General features: G+C 55.8%; 3 protein-coding genes across 4 annotated transcripts; 1 reads left to right on the top strand and 2 right to left on the bottom strand.

Annotated features, from left to right (window-relative positions):
- Positions 1-568: 568 nt before the first annotated feature.
- On the bottom strand, positions 569-3,207 carry GPR135 (G protein-coupled receptor 135). The gene has a single exon (XM_040559932.1). It carries the CDS (start codon positions 3,205-3,207, stop codon positions 1,942-1,944), a length of 1,266 nt encoding a protein of 421 aa, XP_040415866.1. The 3' UTR covers positions 569-1,941.
- A 1,759-nt stretch (positions 3,208-4,966) lies between these two features.
- Positions 4,967-7,367, bottom strand: L3HYPDH (trans-L-3-hydroxyproline dehydratase). 2 transcript variants are annotated; one of them, XM_040559942.1, is made up of 5 exons: positions 6,777-7,367; positions 6,354-6,523; positions 6,136-6,258; positions 5,812-5,949; positions 4,967-5,429 (listed from the first exon to the last, which is right to left on the bottom strand). In XM_040559942.1, exons 1-5 carry the CDS (start codon positions 7,333-7,335, stop codon positions 5,304-5,306), a joined length of 1,116 nt encoding a protein of 371 aa, XP_040415876.1. In that variant the 5' UTR covers positions 7,336-7,367; the 3' UTR covers positions 4,967-5,303. The 2 variants fall into 2 exon arrangements, with proteins under 2 accessions (XP_040415876.1, XP_040415875.1); XM_040559941.1 differs by having other exon boundaries at positions 4,967-5,425; positions 5,808-5,949; positions 6,777-7,365.
- A 182-nt stretch (positions 7,368-7,549) lies between these two features.
- LOC121071583 (JNK1/MAPK8 associated membrane protein) lies at positions 7,550-11,783 on the top strand. The gene is made up of 7 exons (XM_040559943.1): positions 7,550-7,668; positions 7,870-7,961; positions 8,073-8,227; positions 9,462-9,668; positions 10,224-10,405; positions 10,942-11,018; positions 11,318-11,783. Exons 1-7 carry the CDS (start codon positions 7,656-7,658, stop codon positions 11,534-11,536), a joined length of 945 nt encoding a protein of 314 aa, XP_040415877.1. The 5' UTR covers positions 7,550-7,655; the 3' UTR covers positions 11,537-11,783.
- The last annotated feature ends 38 nt before the right edge of the window (positions 11,784-11,821 follow it).

The raw sequence follows: 11,821 nt of genomic DNA on the forward strand, positions 1-11,821 counted from the left end.
GAGATACGTCCCTTCTGGGAATGCAGGATCCCCATGGGTTTTGTTTGCCATCTTCTGGATCACAGTTTAAATTTTCTGTAGATAATATAAGTGTCAGTGACTAGCGGGCCTCAGGCAAAAGCTCTTGAAGCTGTTGAGCCATACCTCGCTGCAGACAGGAGGGCCAGAGAAATAAAAATGTATGCAGTTCCTGTGCTACCCTTCTAACAAGTCACCAGTGTTCGCTCGCTGTCAAACAGCTTCCATGGAAAGCAGTCCAGCTTCTCCCTGAAACCGTACAAATGCACTGCTCAACTTGCAAAATCCAAGATCTACAGGGGAAAATGTGAGCACTGAGAGGTATCCAAGGGTCGTATCTTTTTCTTGTGGACTTCAGGAGCATCACAGAAAGAGGTTTAGAATAATGCTTACAGCATAAAAAATGTCTGCATTAAAAGTTCACAAACAATCAGGTCGCATTTCACAATTAGGTTTCTGTCTACCCTCATTCATCTAGCAATTTTTTTAGAGAAGTTCCCTTTTCAAGGCTGGGTTGAGAATGATGCCAGGCTGAGACACTTTAATCTCCTGCATAAAAGACAATTTATTTCTTGTCTCAGTTGCAAAATAAGGATAGTATGTTAACTTGAGTCACGAACAGTTGAAAAAGCTGGTAAAACAGTAACATTATAATTTTAAAGACAGTACAAGAAAAACACTGCCCATTTTTCACATTTAACTCCTGCAAAGATAAAGGACAATCTTAAGTTCTGATTCAAAATACTAATTTAAGGCTTTAGGCCTCAGAGGCCTTTAGGCCTGTGGGCAAAAAGAAATTATACAGATAAATTCATACGAATTTATGCTGTGCAATTGCACTTCCATTTCCTTTCCGGTGTAATTTTAATTTTGTTTCAGTGTCAGAGCTGGTTTTTAAATATTACATTCCAGAATCAGATTGCTGCCATCGGTACAATGATATCTGTTCTCTGCATATACACATTTTCACATGCTTAAGCACACAAAGAACACGTGGCATTGCTTCACCTCTCCTGTGGATACTCACCTCTCTTGCATGACTCCTCTAAATACGGTTAAACTGTTAGAGATGTGAGACACTTCTGATGAGCTCAAAAAGAAAGCGTACACCTTGTGCACAAGCTCAGTGATACCAAAGTCTACACCCACACCCTTTTCCTCAGTTCTGAAGAGCTCTCATTTCTCACATTCATAGTATTTTAAGCTGACTGTACCTGTAAAGAAAAAGAAAAGGCTGCTGAAATGCTGACAAGTTTAATCTTCCTTTCCCTCCCTCCCAGTATCACACATTTTCCCTCTCCGTAGACATCTGTCACAACAATTACTGTTTTGTTATGCATGGGAGTTTAAGTAAAAATCATCATAATAGATCACTTTTTAGCCTGTCCAACATTCTGTGACTTTCTGCACTTCCACATATAATGGGTTAAAGCAACATTTTCCTGCCATGATGCGGTTTTCACAGTGTGGTGATTTTAGAGTGTCTTCCCGCTGCCAGTGTGCAGCTTTCAATTGCTCTTTTGGCACTTAACAAACAGCTCACACAGTCAGTTGTCGGTTTGGGCTGTGTTTGTGTGTCTGCTCCTCAGCTTCAGTTTGGCGCTTTCTGCAGGACTGGAGCAATCGCTGCTTTGTTCTTGCAGCCAAACTCTTGTGCTGGCTTGGCCCAGCAGCTATCACCAGTGCATCAGGCCTGCTGAAATGGAAGGGGCACACCCTTTCCCTGGGATCTCTCGCTGCTTGCAGACTGGGCCACCAAACCAGAGCTCGCAAGACGAAGAAATCCGACTATGGCTCCTGCAGTCCCGTCTCTCCACTCTCCTGGCAGCCTGGCTGCAAAGTGCTGCAAGTGCTGGGGCTCCCGCTGCTTCCTGAGGGAGACAGCCCTGGGGCCCAACGCCTCCATCCCAGACCCCAACCCTGTCAGAGGCTGGTGTCCACGGTGTCCGCTTTGGCCTGCATGGTGGCCTCGGAGATGGTGTCCGGCTGCCCGTCCCGACAGAAGAGGACGGCTGGGTTCTTGCAGGCCCACATGGCCACCTCTCCCCCGCTCGCTGGGCTGGAGGAGGACGGGGCGCTGCCCGGGGGCCCGCTGTGCCGGTTGACGTAGCGCTCCCGCACACGGTCAGCCCGGCTGCGAGGCTCCGGCCTGCGGCCCGGGGCCGAGAGGTAGGCGGCCACGTTGTTCCTAGTCCTGTAGCCGCCCTCGCGGCTGCGCCGCAGCAGCACGGAGATGTTGGGGTTGCGGGCGGCGTAGATGAGGGGGTTGATGGCCCCGTTGGCCCAGGCCATCCCGCTGGCCACGGCGTCCATGGTGGGCGAGAAGGGCAGGCGGCCGGCGGCGGCGGCCAGCCCCAGGATGCAGTAGGGTCCCCAGCAGCAGATGATGGAGACGATCATGATGAGGACGGTGGTGGCCGTGCGCATCTCCCCGTAGGCGCGCAGCAGGTGCCCGTAGGTGGTGAGGGGCCGCACGCGGCTCTCGGCCAGCCGCACGGCCCGGCAGATGTTGTAGTGGCAGAAGCACATGAGGGCGAAGGGCAGGAGGTAGCAGAGCACGATGAGGGCTGCTCCGTAGGGCGGCCCCAGCCGCGAGGAGCCCCAGGGCAGCACGTAGACGCAGCGGTACGCCCCGGGACGTGCCTCCCGATGCCCCTCGCCCGCCAGCCCGTACCAGGGCCCGGCCAGGGCTAGGGCCGCCAGCCAGACGGCGGCCAGGAGCTGGGCGGCGCGGCGGCGGCCCATCTTGTGTCGGGGCTGGCGGACGATGGCGCAGTAGCGGTCGAAGGAGAGCAGGGCCATGGTGAGCGTGGCGGCGATGCCCAGCCCGGCGTGCAGCGCGGCGCTGGCCAAGCAGAGGCGCTGCCCGAAGAGCCAGGCACCGGGCGGGCGGCTGAGCAGGCTGAGGAAAGCCAGGGGCAGGCAGAGGAGGGCTCCCAGCAGCTCGGACAGCGACAGCGACAGCACGAAGGCGTTGGTCACCGTGCGGAGCTGACGGTGCCGGGCGATCACCAGCACCACCGCGCCGTTGCCCAGCGCCGAGAGGGCGAAGATGAGCAGCAGAGCCAGCGCCTGCGAGGCCAGCGCCGCCGCCGACCACCCCGCCCCGGAGGCGGCCGCCGCCGCCGCCCCGCTCTCGTTGCCGCCTCGGGAGAGGTTGCCCGGCGAGGCCGCCGCCGCCGGCTCCATGCCCGCCCGCCGCCGCCAGCCGCTGACGTCCTCCCGGCCGCCCATCGTTGCCCGGGGAACCCGCCCGGCCCGGCCCGCCCCGCCGCACCGGGGGCGGGGGCAGCGGCGGCCCCACGGCCGCGGAGCCGGGGGAAGCGGTCCCCTCACGGACCCGCTCCTGTCATGGCCTCGCTCCCCGTCATGGCCCCGGTCCCCTCACAGTTGCAGGGCCTCAGCCTGCTCCCTTCACGGGCTGCGAGACCCCGTCCCCCCCTCTGGGGAATGTTTTTTGGGGATGGGAAGGGTAATGGAGGCAGCAGGTTAATGGCTGAAGTGCTTCTGACATGCGCTGGGCTGCAAGACCCAGATGGAGTGTGGGTACAGGGATAGATCCCAAGGGAGGTTTCCACAAGCTATAAACACGCTGGTGTCTTTCATAGAATCCTAGAATCGTTAAGGTTGGAACAGACCTCCAACAAACCTGGTCCAACCACCCCCCTACCACCAATGTCATCACTAAACCATGTCCCTAAGCACCAGGCCCAACCACTCCTTGAACACCCCCAGGGATGGTGACGCCACCACCTCCCTGGGCAACCCGTCCCAATGCCTGACTGCTCTTGCTGAGAAGAAATGTCTCCTCACTTCCAGCCTGAACCTCCCCTGGCACAACCTGAGGCCGTTCCCTCTAGTCCTATCGCTAGTTACCTGTGAGAAGAGGCCGACCCCCAGCTCCCCACACCTCCCTTTCAGGTAGCTGCAGAGAGCAATGAGGTCTGCCCTGAGCCTCCTCTTCACCAGACCAAACACCCCCAGTTGTTCCTGCAAGAACAGACAATGTACTTGTCTCTGCTGCCCGCCCGCACCCCAGGCTGCACAGGATTCATCGGGGCAGGGGACCTTCTGCAGGAAATCAGCAGCAAAGCTGGGACCAAAAGTCCCAAATGCCAGCCTTGAAAAAGCACGCTGGCAAAACAGCTGCTCTCCGAATTTGTGGATTTCAGCTTCTTCCCTTTCCAAAGCTGTAATTTTCAATTTGACTCTGACAGAAGAAATTCCTCTCAGTCCTCCCCATGCTAACCTTTCCCAAGCTCTCCAGCCTGACTTGCTGCACGGGCTACCTGGAGATAATCTTTCTCCTTTTCAGAAGAATTTAATGAGGCAAAATTCCCATGAGTGTCTCCAATAAACGAACACCATTTTGTCCAGAGACACAAAGGAAATTACAGGCCCTGAGCGGCCTGAAGCTCCGTTTCTGCCACCGTGACAGCCTGCCCGGTCTCTGCCTGGTTGGTTCACCGCAGCCGTCCCTCGCGGGGCTCGGCACCAGCCCTGGCCGTGCTCTGCTGGGCAAGCTGCCCCCGGGCTCAGACAAAATCTTAAGTAAATAAGTTTGCAATCAAAGGTCATAGTGGCTCCAACCTTCGAATCCGGCTACTCCCGTTGAAAGTTAACCCCATGGTGTTTGCAGACCGTGGTCCGAGACGAGCAAGAGGGCAGGGGTTAGGAAGCAGTGTGATGAGGACACAGCAGGCAGCAGGCTGGGAATCCTGAGCACACATTTGTGCCCAGACCTGGGAGACAGGAGGGCTCTGTCAGGGGTGAAACCAGGGCAGGGATAAAGGGATCCAGGACTGGGGACACTGGGGCATGCGGCAGAGCAGTGCTGTCGCCTGAGTGAGAGGCATAAGGGTGGGTCAGGTAGCCCTACCAGCAGTGACACGCTTGGCAGAGTCCTGGAAATGGGTTCCAGGAGCAAGAACAAGAGGGGAAGGCAGTGTTTCCAGCTGGCATTTAATAGGAATCTGGCTTAGAAATTACTAATTTACAGAAGCAGAGAAGGCACATAAATTTGAAGACAGCTCTCCAAAGATCAGTTGCATTTTCTGTGAAAAATTATAAAAAAAAAAAAAGATTGCGGCTTCCCAGAGCAGCCGTGGACCTCCACCAACAGTCAGAGCAGAGAAGCACGACCTGTTATCTCAGAACACAGCAGGCACTGTTGTGCCACCGAAGGCTGGTCCCGTTGCTCTGGCACATGGCAGCAAGCCGTGGGGAGAAGCAGAACAGAAATGCGCAGGCAGGAGAAGCGCAGCACCATCACTGAGAGGCTCCGGTCACTTGAAGAAGAAGCCGTATTTCAGCGGGTCCTCCTCTTCCATTGTGAAGGTGGCCGTACCGGTGTAAAAGGCTTCTCCCGAGACTTCCACTACAACAGCGTTGTAGTCCCCAAACTTGGCTTCCTGCGGAGGGATTAGGGTCAGGACGTCCCTGAGCAACACGCTCACTTGGAGCAGGTAAGAGGGGACGGAAGAGGAATCCACCCCCTGCTGACACAGAGGATAAACCACATGGATTTATCTACATCAGCATCAGAGATACTTCTCACCCGGGCCTTTTCTGTTGGCTGAGGATTTGCAGTGAAGCCATGTAACACAACAAGGTCTTACCGTTACGTCCTTCCCTAATAAAAAATCCTTGCTTGTGCAAAACAAGAGCCCCAGGCATCTCCCACAAGCCCTCCCCAGGCACAGAAAGGCTTTTCTGCCCCTCCGCTGAGCCACAGCAACAGCACCTTCCCCGCAGTCCTCAAGCCAGGGGGAAACTCCAGCACAAAGCACTTGCCTTCACCGCCTTCCCCGTGAACAAGGACCCCGTGGTACTGCTCCGAAAGGTTCTGCTCTGGTTCAGCTGGATGAGCCCCTTGTGGTACTGCAGGGCGATGCGAGCTGTCACACCTGAACCCGTCGGACATCGGTCAACCTACAAGAGAAGATGAACCAGCTCTGGTTCTCTCACCTTTATACTGCACTTAGGGGGAAGTCCTCCTAGCCCAGGGGGTTGTAAAAATCAGGATATATCACAAACAGGAAGCCAAAATATGCAGGTTTGGGGTATGAAGGGAAAAAGGCAGTGCCCTGTGCACCTGAGAACAGCCCGTTCCTGTACCTGTTCATCCGCAAACACGCAGATGTTGGTGGTGGGCTCCTCGCTGAAGGCGTCCTTCCCGTCCGTCAGTATGGTGCCGTAGAGGAAAGCCAGGTCTTCGCTCTCAGGGTGATGGAGCTGGAACTGGAAACAGCACAGAGAGAAGGTTTGTGAACACATGCAGCGCTTACTAATCAGCAGCAGGCGCAGCAGAGCCGTACCGCAGCGCTGTGCCGTACCTGCTTCTTCACCGCTTCCGTCACCGCGCTCGCCGCGCTGACGAGGTCTCTGGTCTTCGAGGAGCAAACATCGAGGCCCAGCTGCTCGGCACTGAGAAAGGCGTAGAAAGTGCCGCCGTAGCCGATGTCGACCACCACCTTCCCGTGACCGGGGACATCGATGGGTACGTCTGTGCAGAGAAAGGGAGGGCGGGGAGAAGGGGGCACGGTGCTGAGCGGTGGCCTCATGGGCTGAGGGCACGCAGCCGTGCTCCGCGAGCTTGCCCAGCGAGGAAAGAGATGACCCAAGAGTGGCACCGTATGCCACCTCCGGTGGCCTCATCCCACCTCTGGGGGACATCAGAGCTGGGGAAGGATTCGCCCAGCACCCCGGCACGGCCCCGCCAGCCCCCCAAACACCGACGCCGCCATCTCGAGCCCCACCGGTGGCGGCGGCGAAGGCGGGCACGCTGTGGAAGCGGACGGGGTTGCCGCTGCGGCGACCGTCCCACGGCACGAAGGCGGTGACGACCCCGCAGGGGCAGCGCAGGCGCACGGCGGTCTCGGGGCGGCGCGGGGCGGCCACCAGCCCGTAGTCGAGGGCGAAGCGCCCGAGGGCCAGCACGGCGTGGCCGCACATGGCGCTGTACCCGGCGCCGTGCAGGAACAGAGCGGCCAGGTCGGCGTCGCCGACGGCCGCCCCGCCGCGCACCACCAGCGCCCCGTACATGCCGCGGTGCCCGCGGGGCTCGTGCACCAGCGCCCGCCGCACGTGGTCGTGCGCGGCCGCCATGTGCCGCCGCAGCTCCAGCAGCGACAGCCCCGCTGCCGCCACCGCCGCCTCGGCCGCCTCCAGGCGCGGGACGACGCGCAGCGGCTCGCCGCCCGTGTGCATCTCCACGGCGTGCAGCGGCGGGGTCGGCACCGAGCGGGGCGGCAGCCGCGGGGCGCTGCCCTCCTCGCCGGCGCCACCGCCAGCACCCGCACCCGCGGCGGCCGCCATCGGCGCGGGCAGCGCGGGAAACGGCGGCGGCCACGCCCACCGCGCGGTAAGCCACGCCCACCTCGCGGAGAGCCACGCCCACCTCGCGGAGAGCCACGCCCGTTGCCGTGACCACGCCCACCGTCGTTCGGGGGGGTGTGTGGCCACGCCCACCGGGTGGGTGACACCGCCCACCGCCCGTAGCCACGCCCTCTGGTTACGTCACCGCCCCGACGGGTGCGGCACCCCGCCCGCCGCGCTTGCTCGGGTGGGCGGGGCTTGGCGCCGCGGCGGAAGTGGAAGTGACGTAGGCGGAAGGGGCTCGTTGCTAGGACACGGGGATGATCCGCTCAGGTAGGGACGGGCCCGGACGGGGCCGCACGGGGCGGGCGGGCCGGGCAGGGCCGCCCTAACCTAACCTAACCTAACCTAACCTAACCTAACCTAACGTAACCGTAACGTAACCGTAACGTAACGTAACGTAACGTAACGTTACGTAACGTAACGTAACGTAACGTAACGTACCGTGCCGCAACGCCCGTGCTCTCCCCGCAGCCGTCGCCATCCACCCCGCCTGCCTGGGGCTGTACTGCGGCCGCACCGTCCTGGCCGTCAACGGCTCCGTGGAGACCTACGGGGACTGCGGGGTAGGTGCGGGGGCTCCCGGGTCGCTGCCCTTTGTCCTCTCAGCCGTCCCCGGCGGCTGCGGCGCCTCGCGGCTCGGCTCCCCCGTGACCCCCGTGCTGTGCTTCCTGCAGGTGTGCCCGAGGGGCCAGCGGACCGACGAGAACAAAATCTGCCGGGAATGCGTGGGGTCTCCCGACCGCTACGACTGGCTGTACCTCGGCTTCATGGCCATGCTGCCCTTGGTCCTGCACTGGTTCTTTATTGAGTGGTATTCAGGAAAAAAGAGGTTGGCGTCCCCCTCCTCCGAAAAAGGCGTTTAAAAACGGAAATCCAGTAACCGTGAGCGTGATCTGAGATACTGAGCTGTCCCGCAGCACGCCTCTTGACTGAGCTGGTGCAGCAGCACAGAAGCTCTGGGCAGGTGGCTGAGGTTTTTATTTACAGCGGTCACCTCGGCCCTTCCCACCCAGCTCTGCCTGCAGAGAAACCCCACGTCGCGTTTCCCCGTGGCAGGCCAGAGTGGTGCCTCGTATCACCCTCTCTCCCGTGAGACTGACCCACCACCTGCAGAGGCACAAAGAGTGCTTCTGACTTTTCTCTTTAGGAACGTGCATGGCAGGTTTTGGTCCTGGCGGCATTGCTCACGTACCTTAACTTCAGTGCGGTGCGCCAAGAAAATTCTGTAAAAACAGGGATTTAAAATCACAGCTGCATATGGCCATTAAGAGTTTGTCTGTAGTTTAAAAAAAAATAATGTTTTTAAAGCATACTAAACCCTGAAAACAAGGGTCTGAGAGAGTTTAATGCCTGGATATGTGCCATCTTTACCAATGACTTTCAGCTTTGATAACTTTGCCTGTATTGTATGTCACGATATTATCTGTGCTGAGTTGCGGGGTGCCTTGTTCTCACTCAGGCTTTCTTTGAGACTGCAGCACCGTGAGCGTTGATATCCCTCAGCTGACAGGAGGCTCGTGCCCGTGCTGCATTTACATGTAAGCGTCTCCGGGCTGGGCACAGGGAAGCTGTGCTGCTGCAGGAGGGAATAGCTCAGCTCTGGGGAGTATCGGACGTGACGAGGAAGGCTGTGTTTTGTGCTAGCCTTGGCTGTTTGCTTTTGTGCTTCTAATCTGATGCTACCGTGTGCTTTCTTGGAAGGCGACTCCTGCTTCCAGCATTCCTGCATCAGTGCGCCTAGGAGAGTGCTTCTTGTGATGCGATGAAACCATCGTATTTTCTGCTATCCATGCTACAGCAGGCTTTGGTGGAAGAAGCTGGAATGGTTTCCACTTATTTTACACATTAAATCCTTTGGGATACTGTGAATGAATTTTCACACTCAGCTTAAAATATTTGTTTTTTCTTATTCAAGCAGAATATTATTATTATTTGTCCTGTCCTCGGTCACAGCAAGTCACAACCCTGCAGAAGGTTCTGTCCGGTACACACCTACACTTTTCGGTCAGCCTTTAGATTTACTTGAATGGTATAAAACAGAAGCAAATTTCTCTCCTCCTCAGCTCCAGCGCGCTGCTGCAGCACATCACCGCCTTGTTCGAGTGCAGCGTTGCGGCGATTGTTACGCTGCTCGTCAGCGACCCCGTTGGCTCCCTGCACATCCGATCCTGCAAGGTGAAGAAGCTTTCGGACTGGTACACGATGCTCTACAATCCGAGCCCCGATTACATCACCACAGTGCACTGCACCCACGAAGCCGTCTATCCCCTGTGAGTGGAGAGGTTTCTGTCCTCAGAGCTGTTTCTTCCTTCTGTATGTGTTTGTTTCTGCCCATGCCTCTTCTCGAAGCGGCAGAAATCGTTCCCGTGTACCCAACCTGGACCAGTGAGTATCAAAACCCCTGAAGTCTTTCTGTGCATTGGGCTGGTTTTTGTGTGAAACAGTTGCCAACACCGAATGACTTTGTGAATCCAGTGTCTTTTCCCGTGTTTTCCCCTTGCTACATCCCCAACATGCAGCAGGGAAGCTTGGCAAAGAAGTATTTCAGAGAGCGTTTTGTGATTTGTTCCTTCTTGCCACCAAAGAAGGTGACACAGTCCAAGGCATTCATCTATGAAGCATAAGACTTATTTTTTTCCCCGTTTGATGATTTCCCCTAGCAAAGTCAGTCCATCGTTGTGTGTCTCTGTGTCCCCCTCCTGTCACATCCTTTGGTTGTAAATTCTGAAGAGTTGTCCCTACCTAACTCCAAACTTCCTGGTTCTGAGTTGAGTCTGTAGGACGAGCAAACTGCACGTTTTAAAGAATTTCTCTGTTGTTTGCAGGTACACCATCGTGTTCATATATTACGCCTTCTGCCTTGTGCTAATGATGCTACTCCGACCTCTGCTGGTGAAGAAAATTGCCTGTGGCTTAGGGAAGTCCGATCGATTTAAAAGTATTTACGCAGCACTTTACTTCTTCCCTGTCCTCACGGTGCTCCAGGCGGTTGGAGGAGGCCTGCTCTGTGAGTTCTGTCCTAATAACGCTAATAAACATACCTATAAACACAGTAACAAATGACCTAAAGGAGGGAGAGAAGGGACGTGACGCTTCTTGCTTTGTGAATGAGGATTTTGTTTAAGGTGTCTGCAGGTTGTGAGGAGCCTGAGCTGAAGAGGGGGCTGGTTAGTAGCCCTGTCCTAACCAGGCTCCCGAGCAGCACTGCCTCGTCTTTGCTTGTGCTGCCAGAGGCTGCCCCTTTCCCAAAAAGGCACAGAGTTGGGTACGAGAGGAAGTTAATTCAGGAGTTAATTCCACTTTCTGCTAAGATAGAGTACATCTGATTTCGGAAATTAATTAAAGTTTGGGGAGCTCAGCTGGTCTTTGATTTAGCTTGAATTTGGGATCCTAAGATGGAAGCATCGATTAGTTCTGTTTGCCTGAGCCTTCCTGCTTACGTGTTTGAAGGTAGGTGGGCTGCAGTGGCTTAGTGTCCTCCAGTCTCCCCTGAATGTATAACGATGCATTTTTCCTGCTAACGTGTTTAATGTTTGTCTTTAGATTACGCCTTTCCGTACATCATACTGGTGTTGTCGTTGGTCACATTGGCTGTCTACATGTCTGCTTCTGAAGTGGAGGTAGGTAAACGTGCTTTCTGTATCGAAACTCGTAACAAAATACTTGAATGAGCAGAGACCGCTCTCTTGCATTGTCTCGGCAGCGTATCATGTATTTAAGCGTCTTCCTTTATGACTGCTTCTTAGCTGGAGGAAGCTCCTGTGAGATTTCCCTCTCTTGGTGTACTGAGAAACGGTGCTAGGTGTGCTGGAAAGGCTTCGATCCCCGAGGCTTCATGCAGAGTCTCTGTGCACTACCTATAACGTGTCTTAAACATCAGGTACAGCGTGCTAACAGAACACTGTGTTTATTTTGCCAGTCTTTCAAGGATCTCCTTGTCAGGAAGAAAAGGCTGGTTGTCCTCGTCAGCCACTGGCTGCTCCACGCCTATGGAATCATCTCCATTTCCAAACTGGACAAGCTGGAGCAGGACCTGCCGCTGCTTGCCCTCGTCCCTGCGCCTGCCCTCTTCTACGTGCTGACAGCCAAGTACACGGAGCCATCACGCATACTCTCAGAGGGGGGAAATGGACATTAGAAAGATCCTGTGCCAACAGTGCTGTCCCGCAACGACCTGGAGTAAGCAAGTTTCGTGCTTGGTATGCATTTGAAAACTTCGGGTTTAGGAGAAGCCATTTGTGTACAAGACTTCTGGGTGAAACATTTCTGAGACTGTATAATATTAAAAAGCTGCACTTTGTGTTCTTCACAAACATCTAGTATAGATCAAAGGGAATGTCTGTATTTATTGCCCTGAATTTGCATAAAAAGCTTCTGACACATTCTAGTACAGCGTTTTGCTTGTATATGTTTATTTCCTATT

Source organism: Cygnus olor, chromosome 5 (assembly GCF_009769625.2).
Source record: "Cygnus olor isolate bCygOlo1 chromosome 5, bCygOlo1.pri.v2, whole genome shotgun sequence".
Taxonomy (NCBI): domain Eukaryota; kingdom Metazoa; phylum Chordata; class Aves; order Anseriformes; family Anatidae; genus Cygnus; species Cygnus olor.